Source organism: Lissotriton vulgaris, chromosome 4_1, assembly GCF_964263255.1.
Source record: "Lissotriton vulgaris chromosome 4_1, aLisVul1.2, whole genome shotgun sequence".
NCBI classification, from domain to species: domain Eukaryota; kingdom Metazoa; phylum Chordata; class Amphibia; order Caudata; family Salamandridae; genus Lissotriton; species Lissotriton vulgaris.
The window spans coordinates 2,133,465,769-2,133,484,205 of NC_141691.1; the positions used below are offsets into that span (position 1 = coordinate 2,133,465,769).

Below are 18,437 nucleotides of genomic sequence, written 5' to 3' on the forward strand. Positions count from 1 at the left end.
GCTAGCGGAGGATCAGGGCAGGCCAAGAAATCATCTTTGAGAATTTGGGGAGGACAGCAATCATTGGGAGAACCAGAACTCACCCTATGTAGCAGAGAAATGGACTCCATGGGAGAGATGGGAGTGTGCTCGCTACACTAATTGATTTCCCTGTGGTAGTTGGGCCACTATTCAATACTTTCTCCAAATTATCTATTTTAACTCCTATACACCTTAGCCTTTCCAATAGGGGTGCCATTAGAGATTTCATAAGGTGCAGAACTAGCTGAGTTATCGATGGTTGCGTCCTGAGGACCACCATCATTACTAGGAGAGGATACTGTTACTAACACGCTATTAATAGCGTTTTTACCTCTCGTTGTATTCAATTTCACTGCAGGCCTCTTTGTTTCTGGCCACCCGTGCTCCCCTTTACGGTCCTTGTAGGTATGGATTCCATGTTAATATGTTTTGACATGTGCCTAGCTTTTTGCCCTCTAGTAGTTACCCTTGGGCTGTCATTGTTCATACTTAGAGAAAAAGTAGGGACCGAAAATGGGCTTATAGGTTTATCACAGAGCCCACTAGGTATAAGGTCCTCTGCCTGAGGGGAAGGGTCAGGTGTTGACTCGTTTAAAAAGGTAGTAGGGCTCAGGGATATCCTGGTTGGTTGGAGCAAAAACTCCGGAGATACTAGGCCCCTGGTGGGGGGACTAGTGTGAGTAGTTAGGGCGTGGTGGAACCCTGGGAGAGAAACAAAAGATGGAGCCAGTAGAGAATCCTGAGAATTAATAGTTGTCATGGATATATTGGTAGGTAGCAAGGGGGGAAGAGACCCAACGGGGAGTGAGAGATGGCGTTCTGTGTGTTCTATAGCGTTAGCCACTACCCAATAGTTTTCTGGAGCATACGATCTATTGCTGTCAGGCTGGGTAGTGGAGGTTTTGGGGCTGGCTTTTGCTTAGACACTAGAGCGGTCATCGCAAAATTATATTTCCCCGTTTGTAGCCCCTAAATGGGAATTTAAATAATTACCAGAACGAGCTCTGGTCACAATGCAGTCACAATGCTTCTCCCGGCGAACTCCCGCGCGCTCCCACGTCACGCGAATGGTGAGTTGGTTAAATGCCGCCTGAGTCTGTGGGCGTGTCGGTTGTCCGGCCCAGGTTTGCGGCAGCCAAGAGAGTCTTGAGACATGCAGTCCCCAAAGATGGCGATAGTTCGGTTCTGGGGGCAAAACAGGAGCGCCTCTCCCACTCAGGGCACTCAAACGGGTAAACAATCTCCAAATAGGCTCCTCAGGAGAAAAAAGGGAACACACTACTCTCCACCTCTAGCGCTGCGGCACCCGCGGTAGCGGGTGCTGCAAGGTGTTATGTAGGCGCCTGAGGCTGTGGGCATGTCGGTTGTCCGGCCCAGGTGTGCGGCAGCCAAGAGAGTCCTGGGACATGCAGTCCCCCAAATATGGCAATAGTTCGGTTCTGGCGGCAAAAAGGAGTGCCTCTCCCACTCCAGGCACTCAAACGGGTAAACAATCTCCAAATAGCCTCCTCAGGAGAAAAAAGGGAACACACCACTCTCCACCTCTAGCGCTGCAGACACTCTCTGACTTCAGAGAACAAAGAATTTGGTGGTATACATATTGGGGCCCAGCCCTCAGGACTTTAGAACTCTTTTGTACCAAGAAGACTACCAAGAAGAAGAGTTGGAGAAGCTGTGATGAGGAACTACCACTTTGCTGAGTGCTTTGCTGTGTTTGCCCACAGTGGCTGCTTCTGTCTTGAGCAGTGAAAGGACTTGCCTGGACTTTCTGCAATCTATTCTTGTGAATTTCTCCAAGGGCTTGAGGTAGAGCTTTACCCCTGTTCAAGACGTCCCAGGAACAGCAAGTTCTTCTGACCACAGCACTGGGAACAGAAGCCACTGCCGCGAATCCATGACCCATGATATCACTGACGCCCGAGCCGCTACTTGCACTGCAACCTGTGGGCACCACACCCCACATCACCTTGCTTTACGATGAAGATACTCCTTGCCTAAATCGACGCCGCTGCTTGCACCGTGGTTTGATGGCATAGTTTGTATGGTTGCAGAACGCACCGCCCTGATCCCGCACCGCAGCCTTGGCCTACCGATGCCAGCACCATTGACTCCAGTTCGTCAGACAACAACAGCGCTTCAGCAATGCCGCTGCTCATACCGTGACCTGCCAGCACCGCGACAAGCACCGCACCACTTCCCACTGTGACCCTGGTCTCAACGACGACGCCATCTGACGCTGCCACTGAGTTGCTACTTGCACCAAGACCTGTGGGCCCTGCACGGCTACACTTCCCACCCCAGCACCCTATGCCTACCGACGACAGCACTCGTGACTTCTACCGAGAGGAGATCGATCTGCAACACTTTAAGGGCCTGACGACTCCTGCACCCAACTCTGAAACCGATGCCTGTGGATGCTGTGCTTTTGGAAGCTCAACGGGAGGTCACTGACACCCTGCATTTAAAAAGGTACTATTTTGTTTGGGTTTGTTTGTTCACAATGCTGTGATAGCCCAGAGGGAGCTATCAACTTCAAGGAACTCTTTTTCAAGGGTATTTTGATTTCTAAGTACTGTATTGTGTACTTTTATCGTTTCCGGTCTTGTCTTAACTACATAAAAATATTGGATATTTTTCTAAACTGGTGTTGTGTCCTTTTGTAGTGTACTGTTGGTTTTGTGCAAATACTTTAAACACTGCCTCTAAGATAAGCCTGACTGTGCTTGCCAAGCTAACAAGAGGTGAGCAGGGGTTATTTTAGCAGTGTATTCCCCTTACCTTGACTAGATGCAAAGGTCCTTATTTGGACTCCTCTGCCAACTAGAGACCCCCAAGTCTAACGAAGCCCTTATTCATAAACGTGCTCTCTGAGGTGACCCATTTGGATGTAAGTCTTATCTTTCCCCAGGTGCTTGAATAGAGATCAATGATTTCCCTCAATAAGTGTGGCTGAATGCCCAATTCATCGCAAGTTACCCAGAGAACACCCCTATTGACATTGTCAAATGTTGTAGTAAAATCAATAAAGGCCACATAAATTACTGCAAGCACTCTTTAATTGCCAAGTTGTTCTCTACTAGAGTTCACAGCTCATGGAGATTGTCCTCAGTACTGCATCATTTAACAAATCCTAGTTGAGAAAAAGGATTTTGTTTTTGCTCAGTAGCCCACTTGTTCGACTCTTTTAAAAGTCACGTTGCTCTATTTTGATTTCAATATCCAATAATGCAATGAGACAAAAGTGCTGAGGTGATCTACTTGACCCTGACCAGGAATGAGCCTCTCCCTGTATCTGGGATGATATCATTTGCAAAGTATGCATCATAGAGTGATCTATCAGCAATTTAACAAAGGAGGCCGTGGTGCTATTAGGGCTGAAGCACCGTTGCAACGAGGAGATTTATTCACTTTTTGCATATCTGACAGTTACACAACAACATTTGCCTTCACTTCCCCATTATCATCGATTCCGCTTCGGTTTGATACCCTTGAGAGCTCATCAATCAAGTCAAGAGGCTCTTATCATTTGAAAAATGTTTAAAGAGACAGTTAAATACATTACATGGCAGAATCCAATTTACTAGTCTCAAAACAACCTAACCAAAAATAGGGTAAGTATTGGAAGCATTGAATTTACAATTAGCACACAGCTTGAACAACAGTAAGGAAAGCTCTGGACTTTAGAGTGGGTCTGATTTACCATTCTCAGCCGTGTTAAACCTTAGAACTCTCAGAGTATAATTTCCATAGCCTAAATGAATAACAAGTCAATTAAATCTATATAGAATAATTAGCCATTAAATATGTGTCTGTAGAAAATTATGAAAAAGTAAAAACAGGCAATTGACATTTAAAATTATACATAAAATAAACTAAAATATAATGGGGAACAAAACAAAAATAGTTTTCAAACTTTTCCCACCATATTAACCTAAAATTCCAACAACCTCGAAAAGATATTTATTTAAAAACACAGAATAAAATAGCAACACACATTGTTTAAAAAATAGCAAAATTAAATTGATAAGGTATGAATATATTACTTTTGAATTTTATATAGTGCGAACTCGACCAGAAGGTATCATAGGCCTTTACATGAGCACCAGTTGGGTCACAGATGGATACATTATTGTTTTTTAGGCGCGGGCATATTAAGGGGGCGATTACGATGGCGGAAGGCCCGCCACCACCAACTGTGCGGTGGCTGGCCCTCCCCCATCAGACAATGAGTCCCTGGCGGCCAAAATAGGATGGCGGGGGAATCGGACCGCAACAGTGGCGAAGCAAAGACCACCTACCAAGGATCCGCCACAGGCAATCATTCCGATTGCCAGGCAGAGCAGTCTGCATCTGTAAAATGGTGCCGGTACCTAGCAGGCACCACAAGTCAAATTACGATGCTGGCTTCAACCAGCCTTTCAATGGCAGTGGAGCTGCCATGGAAAGGCTGGTGGCGATTGGTTTCGGGGGCCCGTTATAGGCCACCTTCGTGTTGGGGGAGGTGGTGGTGCGCTGGGGTGGTAAGAGAGGGGAAGTGGAAATCTCCGTTCCTAACTCACAGCGCACTGCGATGGTCCCTAAGGTTTCTGTTAGAGAGTATAGGCCAGATGTAGGTAAGTATCATTTACTGATTCTAAAATACCGAATTTTACAGATTCTGTATTTTAGAATCGGTAAATGATATGTAGCTAATGATTCGGTACATTTTACAGAATCAGTAACATTTGGTAAATACCGATTCGATATTCCCCCATTCATTCCTATGGGCCTGGAGGCCCATAGGAATGAATGATAATTATCGATTCGGTAAATACCGAATCGATAAAAGGGGGTAGACTTACAAGGGTGGCAGGGTGTCGCATTGACACCCTGTTGCACCCCGGTATAGTGCATGGGTGCACATGTGGCACACATACATTCCCTAAGGGAATGTATGTCTGCCACATGGCACAGTTGAAAAAAGCACAAAATTGCTTTTTTTAGGGTTTTCGATAATTACCACCAACTTGGAGTTGGTGGTAAATAACAAATCCTTACAAGTGAAAAGCACTCACTTGAGTGCTTCCTACATTAAGGATTTGGTAATTTACCGATTCGGTATTTAAGAATTCAGTGATTTTCCGATTCCTTAAATTACCAATTCGGTAAATTACTGAATCCTTAAATTAGACCCCTACATCTGAAAAGCCTAATACCGGTCGGTAACGGCCGAAATTCTAATTTCGGCCGTTACCGACAGATATTAGGCATCCTACATCTGGCCCTAAGTCGCTTATGGTTATATATAATACAGTTTCAAAACACTTTCAAAACATCAGAAATTAGTTTTTCTTTTCCTCGTCTATTTTTTTTGACTGTTCTGTTGGTGGTTTCCTTCATATCATGTTATCGTGAAAGTTTACCCATGAAGAAGGGTTCTTAGAAACCCAAAATGCATTGGGTCCTATTTCAAGAATAGTTAAACAAGGAGCTCTGTTTTCTGTTTGTACTGAACATGGTGATATTGGACTTTGTAAAGTACAATTGTGATGTCTAAAGTTTTCATCAATGTGATTATAATACATTGGGTACTGATTTAAATTTATTCAGCAAATTTCTTATGTTTTGAAAGTGTTTTGAAACTGTATTATATATCAACCATAAGTGACTTGCTCTCTAACACTCTCTTGCACATTTGATCACAGGACATTTAGGCAAGCCCATAAGCTCACAGCTGAACGCATTGTTTTAATAAACATATTAATTTTGTAACAAATTGGTAGACACACTTTACCAGAATGTGTGCAGGCGGGAAACCATTCCTTGAGCGCTGGGGGGCACCCATAGTACCCCCTGTATTTCCCTGCACTAAGTGGCAGGTACCATGTGGTGTCTGCCATGTAGTACAAAGAAAGGCACTACATAAATTTTTAACATTGAGGTGAGTGCTGCAGCCAGCAGCTCCTGCCGCAATGGTAAAGATGCAAGATGCGACTGACACGGTGGCAGTCGCATCCTAATGCTACATGTGGGACTGCCGCCATACAAACGGGTGGTCCCAGGCACCACTAGGGTGGTGGGCAGACTAGATCCGCCGGCCATCTTGAATGTGATTTGCTCAGAGTCACACTATGTTGAGTGTCGAACCCTCTAGCCTTCAGTTAATATCCAAATTCTTAAAAACAATTAACACAATAAATTATGTACTAAATCAATTAGGAAACACAAAAATATTACCATATTTTTTATATAACCTCTTAATAACAAAAATAAATATTTTCAAATTATTTTCTTAAAACTATGCATATGTAGTCTGTCACTTCATGTCTCTTATGATGCTGGAAAATTCCATCTGTTTAGTTGAAAACTCCTGTCAATACAAAACTTACAAAAGTCATGAGCACCTCCTACCTGTGGATACTTGTAGATCCCCAAAAGTTCAGCCATTGGTAAGGATGTGGCTGAAGAGAAGTCTCCGATGAACCCACACAGTATGTCCTTCTTCTGACAGCCATAGTTTGGAACTGCTTCTGTTTTAGCTGATAATAAATTTATAGCGCTGTGAAGTGCTTTCATCTCACTGGTGCAAGAGTCGTAAATCTGGTAGCCCAGTGTGAGGTTTGGTAAGAGTTCAGGGTTTCTGTTGATCTCTTCTACGGCAAAGATTAGAGCCATGGCGTGCCGAAGAAAGCGGAATGCAGGTCTGAAAGTGACACAGTCAGAAACTTAGCATCACTAGATAAATGCACCAGTACGACAAACACATTTATCTCTGTTATTTCATGTCCTTCTTTAAAGTTTGTGGGTAGGATGGTGACAAAGAACATCATTTCAGCCACCTCACAGCACACTGAACCATGCTGCAGCAGGCTGAATAATACCACCACCAGAACCAACTTCCACAGATGCATGACAAACGTTGCAGACGGGATAAAGAACAACTGCCTGCAGCTGAACAATGACAAGACGGAAGTACTGATCTTTGGCAACACCAGCAACACATGGAGCAAATCCTGGTGGCCATCAGACCTGGGCCCCACACCCCCTCCCTCCAACTATGCTGGAATCATCATTTACAACACGCCGTCTCCTCCAGCTGCTTCCTCACTCTGCACATGCTATGCAAGATCTTCAAGTGGCTACCCAATGACACGAGATGCACTGTGACACAGGCCGTCACCACCAGCCGAATGGACTACAGAGACGTCAGAACATACAGACACGTGCCACAGCAGAATGTTTTAACACTGTGGGGTAATGAGCACCGTAAGAAGAAATAAAAAGCATTGTATAAGCCATTGAATAGTACTTGCATTTATACATACATTTTAATCATCTCGGGGTTCCTAAGGCGCTTTATGGGTTTGGGGAGTACGTTTCTGCTCCCTATGTAGCATGTATGTAGTGCTTCATGGCCCTGAAGTAGGACGCCTACCACTGTGAGGTCCATAGAGAAGGAATTACAGAAACAAGACACGTGATGAAGGGAAGAGTATTGACCACTTCCAAGATACTGAGGCCCTTACAGTAAATGCTCACCATATTGTAAGTGATTAATGCTAAACCTAACGTTTTCATTTGCAATTCTGAATTTCAGATGCATAAAATAAGTATATGGAGAATGAGGGAATAAAATTAGACATTAGTCCTGTGTTGCTGTGTGCCTGGAAAAGTGGCTAAGAATGAAACACTCAAGTCAAGGGGCCCTCCTAATAAAAAAAAAAGATCAGAATTGCAGGTTCTGAACTCTGCCATGCAAAAGTAGTGAAAAATATAATGTATTATCTGTTTGATAAAACTATGAAACTGGTACAGCTTGAAGATACGTATATTGGAACGAACGTGCACAACCTCAAGCCACATCAAAACCTCAAGCAGAGTCGGCTCAACTGTCACAGGAGCTAAAAGTAGAACACAATGGAATGTGGTTTGACAGAAGCGAAAGGGAACTAGAGAACTTACCAAACACTATACAAAACAAGGGGTGGGTGAAGAATTCCATGCGCTGGCAGAGTTTGCAGAGTTTTATCCACTTTGCGCTCTGTGAGGAGGCCGCAAATCTCTGTGAAGTGATGCGGAGCTGAGTTTATTCACTGGACCTCTTTTCGGTGAGATTTCTCAATGCGGGCAGTTGCGGCAGGTCGCGACTGCTCGCGTTGATAAATCTGCAACTCACAACAAGGAAGCTGCCTCTCAGGTGGAATGTCTACTCGAGCGGCTGAAAGAAGCAGTGACGCAGAGTGCTGTTTGTGCTGATTTTAGAGTGCAGGAAAAACTCCATGGGCCTCATTTATGAAAAGTGACGCATCACAGCGTGAAAACAGCGATGCGTCACTTTTCACTGCGCCCTCCTTGCGACACCAATGATGTGTCATATTTACAGTATGATGCATCATTGTGCAGGGATTTACAGATACATCAGTATTTCTGACGTATCTGTATGAAGCAAAAGTGACGCATTGCTGCAGTGTGTCTCAAAAGTGACCCAACTCCAGCAATGTATCCTTTCACATGGGGCAAGCCCCATGTGAAAGGGCATGCGTCCGTCTTACGCCTGCTGTGAGGCAGGTGTAAGAAATTGACGCATTTGTGTCCTCGAAGTGGGCCAGTGAAATCACATAGATTTTGCTGCGTCACTTCTACGACCCTTTCTTGCGTCAATACACCCCCCTTGCATACATTATACCTGGTGCAGGTATAATGTGGCGCATGGGTTTACAAAGTGACGCATCTACCTAGATGCGTCACTTTGTAAACATGGCACAACAAGGCTCATTTTTTACGCTACTGGTGCGTCACAAAAAGTGACACACCAGCGGCGTAAAAGTGATGCATAGCCTCATAAATGAGGCCCCAAGTGCTTAAAATCTATGTGAGCAGCGCAACCTAACACAATCCACCACTTGCGGAAAACCTTAAAAGACTTGAGGGAGTTACACCATGAAGCCCCAGCAACTAAGAGGGAAAGGTGGAAGAAGGCTGCAGCACCAAAGATGCCAGCGATGTTTGGGTGTCACCTGTGTTACCTGTCTCTATGTTGCCCTCTATGGTTAGACACAGGCATGGTCCAACCATGTAGGTCAAGATGGTATTGTCCTTTCGTTCCGGTGGTCCTGGTCCAATCCCCATTTCTCAAAACTCATCTATGCCAATGGCGCATAGTGTGCCAAAAACAGAATGTTGGAAAAACCGGTGTGGTGAGCATGAGCCACTGTAGTATAAAGGGTATAGTGTGCAGAGAGGGAAACATCCTTTACTACGCAACTTTTACAATGCAGTGCCTTTACAACGCAGTATTTACAACGAAAACCATTAAAACGCATTGCGCTGGGGGGCGCTCTAGGATAGGGAATACGTTTAATTTACTATCCAACACCTTCCCTAGTGTCCACGGGGACTGGAGTTGGAATAGTAAATTAAACTTTTCACTATCCAGCACCCCAAAGCACTATGCGTTGTAAAGGTTTTCGTTGTAAATACCGCGTTGTAAAGGCATGCGTGGTAAAAGTATGCGTTGTAACGTCATACATCCGTGCAGAGACTCTTGTGACACTTGTTTACTTTAATTTTGCATTTATCATTACTACAATAACACAAACACCGATCAATTTATTCTTCCATGTGATATTTCCCGTGGAGGTGCCTTCTGCATTTGTGCACCCCAATTGTAGATCTGCTGACAGCCCACCTTTCATTGCATTCACCCCGATATTCTCAACCCCTGCTTATTCTGCAGCTTGATATAGACCCTTAGTTACAGTCCTCTGTTTGTAACCCACACTCCCCACAATTTTCCCCACTTTCGTGGACTGCCTTGGTTGTGGTAGGTGTACAGCACCAATCAAGGTCTTTTTCCCACTCCCTCACTGTTGGTGGCCGTGATTTTACCCATGCTCTAACAATATTTCGTATGGCAACACTACATCTGCTAGCATCAGCCACATTTAGCATGTTTTGGTCAGCATATTTTTCCCAGAACACATAGTAGGTGCCATCAGGCATCCATTGGAACTGCCAGTCCTACCACCTTTGACATTGCGGCGGGCTTTGATTTCCGCATTTGTTGCTGGGACCAGACTTCAGGATCTGCTTTTGCCCGTCAACGCCCTGCACTGCGAGTCCTCCCGCCGCAGCTACTTTCATCTTAGCGTCCGCCGTCGGAGGACTCGCTATCCCTACACCACCTGCGGTGGCGCACTCTGACGCCGTCATTAGAGCCCTCGGAGGTGCATTAAAAGACCTCTCACCCCCGCGTCGCGGGAGCACCCGGGGCTAAGCCTGGGCAAAGGGCGGGCCGTCTGTGGCCGTCCGGGGCTGGCCGAGGCTGGGCTGGGCCACCCCCTTCGACCTACAATCCCATTTGCTTCACTCCGCGGCTCATATAGAAGTAACTATTGTTGTTTTTAACCTTTCCTGTTAATGCCGTATTATCTTTATTCTTATACTTTTCTCGATGCAATCACTGTAGTAACACGTTCCTTCTTAGTGTAAGGTTTTAGTCATATTTTGATTATTGTATTATCCTTTTACATAAACCTAGATCAACTACTAAAAAACATGGGGAAAAATACTCCTACCCATACCATTGGAAAGTCTAAAGCTACTGTCAACCCCCCCTTACCCACACTTACAGCAATCGATCGAATGCTGCAGCAGACAATTGGGGTGGTCGCCTCTGCTATTGAAAGCACAGAAAGACGTCTCTCTTTGCCACCTGGCCTCCCTCCCCTTTTACCTAACCCAAACATGTCTATGTTAACCACCAACTCCCAGGAATCCTTGCTAGCCCCCTCATTTGTTGCTTTACCCAGAAGAAATAGCATAACACCAATGAATGATAGGTCTCTTAGGGATTCAAAGGATGTAAATGTCCTACTGCCCTCAACTTCACGATTATCTGTAACTCCCTCTTTACGTCCCTGTAATCAGAAAACGAGGGACACGATACTCTAGGGAGCCCAACTTCTATCCTAAATATTAGTGACAGTCCCTGTGTAAGAACTAGAGGACAGAAGGCCAGATCCACCGAAGACACAGCCCGCACGATGAACACCATCCACTCCGGATCTCCAACCGACCCCTGCCCCCACCACATCTTCAACAAGGCCGACTCCACCATCGCACCCCAACTCCGGAACATCATCAACACCTCCTTCAACACCGCCACCTTCCCAGAGAGCTGGAAGCATGCCGAGCTCAGCGCCCTACTGAAGAAACCTACAGCGGACCCCACCGACCTCAAAACTTCTGCCCCATCTCGCTCCTCCCTTATCCTGCCAAAGTCATCGAGAAGACCGTCAACAGACAGCTTGCCGCCTTTCTCGAGACAAACGGATCCCTCGACCCCTCGCAGTACGGTTTCCGAGCCAACCACAGCACCGAGGCCGCCCTCATCGCAGCCACCGACGACATCAGAACCCTGGTCGACAACAGGGAAACAGCGGCCCTCAGCCTCCTAGACCTCTCTGCAGCGTTCGACACTGTCTGCCAGCGCACCCTAGTTTAACGCCTCAGCAACATCGGTATCCAAGAAAAGGCACTGGAGTGGATCATCTTGTTCCTAGCCGGAAGAACACAGAGAGTCCGCCTCCCCCGTTTCGATCTGAAGCCACCAAAGTCATCTGCGGCGTACCGCAAGGATCATCACTCAGCCCCACCCTCTTCAACGTCTACATGAGACCTCTTGCAGCCATCGCACGCCAACACAGCCTCAACATCACCTCCTACGCCGACGGCACCCAACTGATCCTCTCCCTCACCAGAGACCCCGCCAACGCCAGAACTAGCCTACACGAAGGGATGAAAGACGTCGCTGAGTGGATGAAGAACAGCCGCCTGGAACTGAACTCAGACAAGACGGAAGTCCTCATCCTGGGACCATCGCCCTCCGCCTGGGACGACTCCTGGTGGCCCCCCGCCCTGGGCACCACTCCCAAGCCAACAGACCATGCACGCAACCTGGGCTTCATCCTGGACTCCTCCCTCTCGATGACCAGACAAGTCAACGCCGTCTCCTCATCATGCTTCAACACCCTACGCATGCTCTGCAAGATCTTCCGATGGAGGAAGACGGTCACCCAGGCACTCGTCACCAGCCGACTAGACTACGGAAACACACTCTACGCCGGAACCACAGCCAAGCTACAGAAAAGACTCCAATGCATCCAGAACGCCTCCGCCCGATTCATCCTGGACATCCCCCGACGCAGCCACATCTCCGGCCACCTGCGGGACCTGCACTGGCTTCCCGTCAGCAAGAGGATCACGTTCCGGCTCCTCAACCACGCACACAAGTCTCTCCACGACCTGGGCCCCAAGTACCTCAACGACTGCCTGACCTTCTACACGCCCACCCGCCAGCTAAGCTCTACAAGCCTCGCCCTCGCCGCTGTACCGCGCATCCGAAGAGCCACCGCCGGAGGTAGATCCTTCTCCTACCTGGCGGCCAAGACATGGAACTCCCTCCCCATCCACCTCCAGCTGACCCAGGACCATAGGAGTGAAGTAGTGTGGCTCACTGGTTAGAGGCGGCAGACCCGAGAGCAGAGGACGGCCCGGGACCAGGGTTCGATTCCCGGCGCGGCAGGTTTCTGGACCAGGGTCAGCGGACTCGATAATTCTCTCGCCTCGGTGCCCACTCTGATCAGCGATCACACTCGGCAACTCTGGGCATTAGCTTGCCTCATCTTCACTAACGGCCCCACCAGACCGCCGGGGATGCCTGGTCTCACCCTGGAGATACCCATTAAGGGAAGCTAGGAAGGGTTTCGCAGCGGTCGAAGCGCCTTGGGACCCTCCGGGTAAGTAGTGCGCTATATAAATGCCTATACATTTACATTTACATACATTTACATTTACATTTACATTTACATTTACATTTACATTTACATCTCGCCTTCAGGAGACAACTCAAGACCTGGCTGTTCGAGCAATAGCGGACCCTTTCCCCCAAGCGCCTTGAGACCCTGCCGGGTGAGTAGTGCGCTATACAAATGTTATGATTGATTGATTGATTGATTGATCCAAGCAAAACCTCTCTGCTAGAGCAAGGCAATATAGTAAAACTAATAAAACTCATAAAAAGAACACTAAATCTAAAGAGAGCAAAGTCCCGGGAAATCCTAATGGGAGTAGTGTAAGTGAGGATAATGGTCAACCAATGACTGTCCCCCACTTAGTCGTTAATAGGGACGTAATAGATGACTCATTCTGGCAAAGAATGGAAACTCTTTTAATATCTTTTCTGGAACTGATTACGCTAAAGGTCAAAGATATAGAATTGAGGCTAACCAACATTGAGGGTAAGTTTGATAAACAGCTGTCTCCAAGCAAGACTAAGCCCCTACCTCACCCTAGTGCTACTTGTTCTAAAACTGGCACCCCAGCTTCTGCAAAAGTGCCAGCTCCACCTAAAGTGGTAGCTCCAGTTAAAACATCAGCCCCATCCAAAGTGCTAGATAAAACTAAACATATCAATCCAAAATCTACTGATCAACCTGATCACAGTACTTCAAGAGGAGATAATATTATCCACGATAAGGGGCCCGATTACTCACCTTCTGTAGCCCCGAATGCATCTTCGCTCATACCACCTCACAAACATAGAACATCAGAAGATCAATTTGAGGAAGGAGTAACACCGAACCTCTTTAATTTAAATCTCCCACTAGAAGCAACACCGTATACTGTGGTCTTGGCAAATGCACCTCCACTTTCACCTAATACAGAAGAAAATTGGGCAACTTTGAGAAATAAATCCCTTTACTTCTTGTCATCCAGGGTAGGACTTAAAAGCCATCTTTTCTTAGAGTTTAAAATGGTTAGACGAGCAAGACGGATAGGCACTTCAACTGAAAACACTTAGGGGTGATTGTGTGGTCCTATCATTTCGATCCCCTCAATTGGTTAACACTGTGATGGAGAGAGCGGCCACGGGGATTTACGACCCACATCTTGTCAATATTCTTCCCCTTGGCTACTTTTACCCTCCTCCTCGACCAAATAGACGCATTGCTCCCGTCCGCTACCCGAATAGGAACTCGGAAGAGCCATGGGCTAGAAGCTATGGAATTCCTACATTCAATTATTTTGACACTCTTAGCGGTCTGGAAAACATTGACTGACTGAGGTTAACTACTATTAACCCCACTGTCCAAGGCACAGATAAAGATTCTTACTGTGAACTCTGCACGAGGGTAAAAATAGCTGTACTTGGGGAGAATACACCATTATCAGTGGCAACTATGTGTAAAGATGGGGAGCCCGGGGGGAGGTCTGGCGACAGAAGAGCACATGGGTTGGGGGGACAACCAGCTAGCCCCCCCTTTACATGCTAGCCCTATCCCTCTGTCCCCAGCAGCCTTGTCTACACCTTCGAAAGATCCACCGGTTCTCAAAATGTCATCATGGAACATAGCTGGTATCAGATCTAAAATTGATCTTCCTATCTGGAGGGACTTCGTTGAATGGCAAGACCTGCTTTGTTTTCAAGAAACATGGACCCTGGAACCAGTGCACTTGAACGGCTATAGAACATTTTGTACCCCAGCTGTAGCCGTCCCCCATGGGAGACCTAAGGGTGGTCTGAGTATTTGTTTATCTAACAAACTAAAGTGTGGGAAAATCATCGAACCTGTTAAAGACATTTACTTTCAAATTTTGGTTCTTGATCTGGGTTGTGATACTCCGATTGTTGTTGTTAATATATATAATAACATTCCTGTTGACGATGTTACGAGTGTCTTTGAGGAAATTGACCAAGGTTTTACTTAAGCAAGGAAACATTTTTAAACAGAAATTGATGGTAATCATGTTAGGAGATTTTAACTGTAATTTGTGCGAATTAACTAAGGATAACAGGTGTGGCCTAGCATGGGATGAAGGCCAGGGACATTTTCATTTTAAGCATCATTTTCTAGGGGATCAATTTAATTCTTTGTTAGCCAATTTTGACTTAGGGTTCGTTAATGAAATGTGCATTTCCGCTCCGATAGTAGTTCCAACATTTAATGGTAGAGGTTGTTCTACAACTATAGACTTTATCACTATTTCTAATAACTGCAGGAACAGAATCCACTCCTTTAATGTTCCTGATATAGCGTTGAGTGACCACTTTCCATTATGCCAGTCTATTTTTCTACCTACTGCCCCAATATTAATCAACAATAGAGAATGTAATAGCCTAGATGCTGACTTGGCAATTGGCAAAACTAATGGATATACTTTAAAATGGGCCATGATAAACGAGGCACAGATAATTAAAACAGTGGTTGAAAAATGTTCCCTAGAAATTAATAAGTGTTTAGAGACAGATTTATCACCTGAAACTTGCCTTGCATCCTTCCTGGTAATATCGAATGAAATTAAATACTCCCTTCCTAGGCAATTTAAAAATAGGAAGAAGGAGGGAGGATGGTTGGATTCTAGATGTACAAAGGCTTATGCAACTCTAAAAAAGGCCCTGCATAATAATCCTAGATCAGCCGAGGAAATTTGCAGACTTAGGAAGGATTACAAAGAGGCAATTAAAGATAGGAAAAATACTCTGAGGTCCGAAGCTTGGGAAGCTTTTCAAACAGCCTCCACAACAAATAACAGTGTGAGTTTTTGGAAAATTGTGAGAACTCCCTTTCTTAGTGAAGAGACTGGTCCCAAAATAGATATTGCTAAATGCAACTCAGATTGGGTCAGACACTTCGCAAGAGTCTATGAAGGAGAAGAATATGAAGAAGGTCAAGTGGGGTCTTTGACCTCCCTTGATGACTATCCCCTTAATAGTAATTTGTATTTTACCCTAGAGGAGGTGGAAAAGGCCCTGAGTAGTAGTAAGGGCGCAAATGCTCCTGGGCCAGACGGGGTTCCCAATGACCTATTTAAGAGTATTCCAGCTCTGTGGGTACCCCTTCTGGTTCAGGTGCTTAATGCCAGTTGCGTTGCTGAATTCCTGCCCACGTGGGAGGAATCTGTAATCGTCCAGATTTACAAAAAGGGAAATAGACAGGATCCTGCCTGTTATAGGCCTATTTCCCTATTGGACTCCTTCGCTAAAATTGCGGGCAGAATTATCCTAGACCGACTTTTGGAATGGGCTGAGGAAAACTCCGTCCTGTCTGATCTCCAGTATGGCTTTCGCTCCGGTCTGGGGACAGTAGAGCAGGGTTTGAATTTGCTCATGTAGGTCGGGAAATACACGAGGGCAAAACAGGACAACTTGTTTTTGGCCATTGTGGATCTCTCGGCCGCTTTTGATTGTGTGGTACATTCTAAACTGTGGTCTATACTGGAACATCTTGGGGTTGAATCCAATATTATTTATTATCTTAAACGTTTTTATAGCAACGCGTCGGCCCGCGTACGTTTTGGCCTAAACGGAGAGCGCACAGACACAATACCAATCAGGAGCGGGATCAGGCAGGGTTGTGTCCTGGCCCCCTTCCTTTTTAACTTGTACATAAACGGACTGGAAGGTGTCTTGTGCAAAGATACTTTGGATCCTCCCTTTGTAGGCGGCCGTCCAATACCCGCACTTTTGTACGCTGACGACGCTGTACTCATGTCACGTACTCAGGTAGGCCTACCGCGCGTGGTCGACAGTTTCTGCCGCTTTATGAACGAGCTGGGCCTGAAAGTCAATACATCAAAGACTTTCACTATGTATTGTGGCAGGCAAAATAAATCCAAGAGACCAATCTTCATAGCGGGGCAAAAATTGGAATTTGCTAAACACTTTTCCTATCTTGGGATACATTTGCCCAAAATGAGATGTGGTCTCAAGCTATTTCTGTCAAAAAGCTTGAGCTTTTAAGATCTACTGCCGCTCTCAAAATCTTTTCCAGTAAGCTAGGAACTAGACCCCCTGTGGAATTGACTAAAATGTATAAAGCTAAATGTGTAGCTGGCGCTACCTATGGCAGTGGGGTCTGGGGTTTTGATTTTAATCAGCTCAAGGTTCATAAGGCGCTTTATCAGTTGGGGAGTACATTGCTGCTCCTTATGTAGCATGTATGTAGTGCTTCATGGCCCTGAAGTAGGACGCCCACCACCGTGAGGTCCATGGAGAAGGAATTACAGAGACAAGACATCTAACGTTTTCATTTACAATTCTGAATTTCAGATGCATAAAATAAGTATATGGAGAATGAGGGAATAAAATTAGACATTAGTCCTGTGTTGCTGTGTGCCTGGAAAAGTGGGTAAGAATGAAACACTCAAGTCAAGAGGCCCTCCTAATAAAAAAAAAAGATCAGAATTGCAGGTTCTGAACTCTGGCATGCAAAAGTAGTGAGAAATATAATGTATTATCTGTTTGATAAAAGTATGAAACTGGTACAGCTTGAAGATACGTATATTGGAACGAACGTGCACAACTTGAAGCCACGTCAAAACCTCAAGCAGAGTCGGCTCAACTGTCACAGGAGATAAAAGTAGAACACAATGGAATGTGGTTTGACAGAAGCGAAAGGGAACAAGAGAACTTACCAAACACTATACAAAACAAGGGGTGGGTGAAGAATTCCATGCGCCGACAGAGTTTGCAGAGTTTTATCCACTTTGCGCTCTGTGAGGAAGCCGCAAATCTCTGTGAAGTGATGCGGGCAGTTGTGGCAGGTTGCGACTGCTCGCGTTGATAAATCTGCTGCTCACAACAAGGAAGCTGCCTCTCAGGTGGAATGTCTACTCGAGCGGCTGAAAGAAGCAGTGCCCTCCGGCGTGACGCAGAGTGCTGTTTGTGCTGATTTTAGAGTGCAGGATAAACTCCAAGGGCCTCATTTATGAAAAGTGACGCATCACAGCATGAAAACAGCGATGCGTCACTTTTCACTGCGCCCTCCTTGCGACACCAATAATGCGTCATATTTACAGTATGACGCATCATTGTGCAGGGAGTTACAGATACATCAGTATTTCTGACGTATCTGTATGGAGCAAAAGTGACGCATTGCTGGAGTGTGTTTCAAAAGTGACCCAACTCCAGCAATGTATCCTTTGACATGGGGCAAGCCCCATGTGAAATGGCATGCGTCAGTCTTACGCCTGCTGTGAGGCAGGCGTAAGAAATTGACGCATTTGTGTCCTCGAAGTGGGGCAATGAAATCACATAGATTTCGCTGCGTCACTTCTACGATCCTTTCTTGCGTCAATACGCCCCCCCTTGCATACATTATACCTGCCGCAGGTATAATGTGGCGCATGGGTTTACAAAGTGACGCATCTACCTAGATGCGTCACTTTGTAAACATGATTCAGAAAAGGGGGCGGTGATGAACAGAGTGAGCTAAAAAACGGTGATGGATCAAGCCCTGATCTTTGGACTGGGTAAGAGTGGTCTGCTTAATTCAGACACTCTGTTCATCACCACCCCCTTTTCTGAATCATTTTGTCCACCATTAGCGTGGAAGGGTATACTCAGACATGAGTCCCTTGCTCACTGCACCATC

At 45.9% G+C, this 18,437-nt stretch overlaps 1 protein-coding gene across 1 annotated transcript in view; it reads right to left on the bottom strand.

The window, feature by feature from the left end:
- The window catches only part of LOC147725217 (extracellular calcium-sensing receptor-like), a 54,174-nt gene that overhangs the window by 20,594 nt on the left and 15,143 nt on the right, over positions 1 to 18,437 (bottom strand). Inside the window, exon 2 of the mRNA XM_086918206.1 lies at positions 6,412 to 6,703. Coding sequence (XP_086774332.1) covers positions 6,412 to 6,703 — 292 coding nt within the window. The remainder of the gene's footprint in view (positions 1 to 6,411; positions 6,704 to 18,437) is intronic.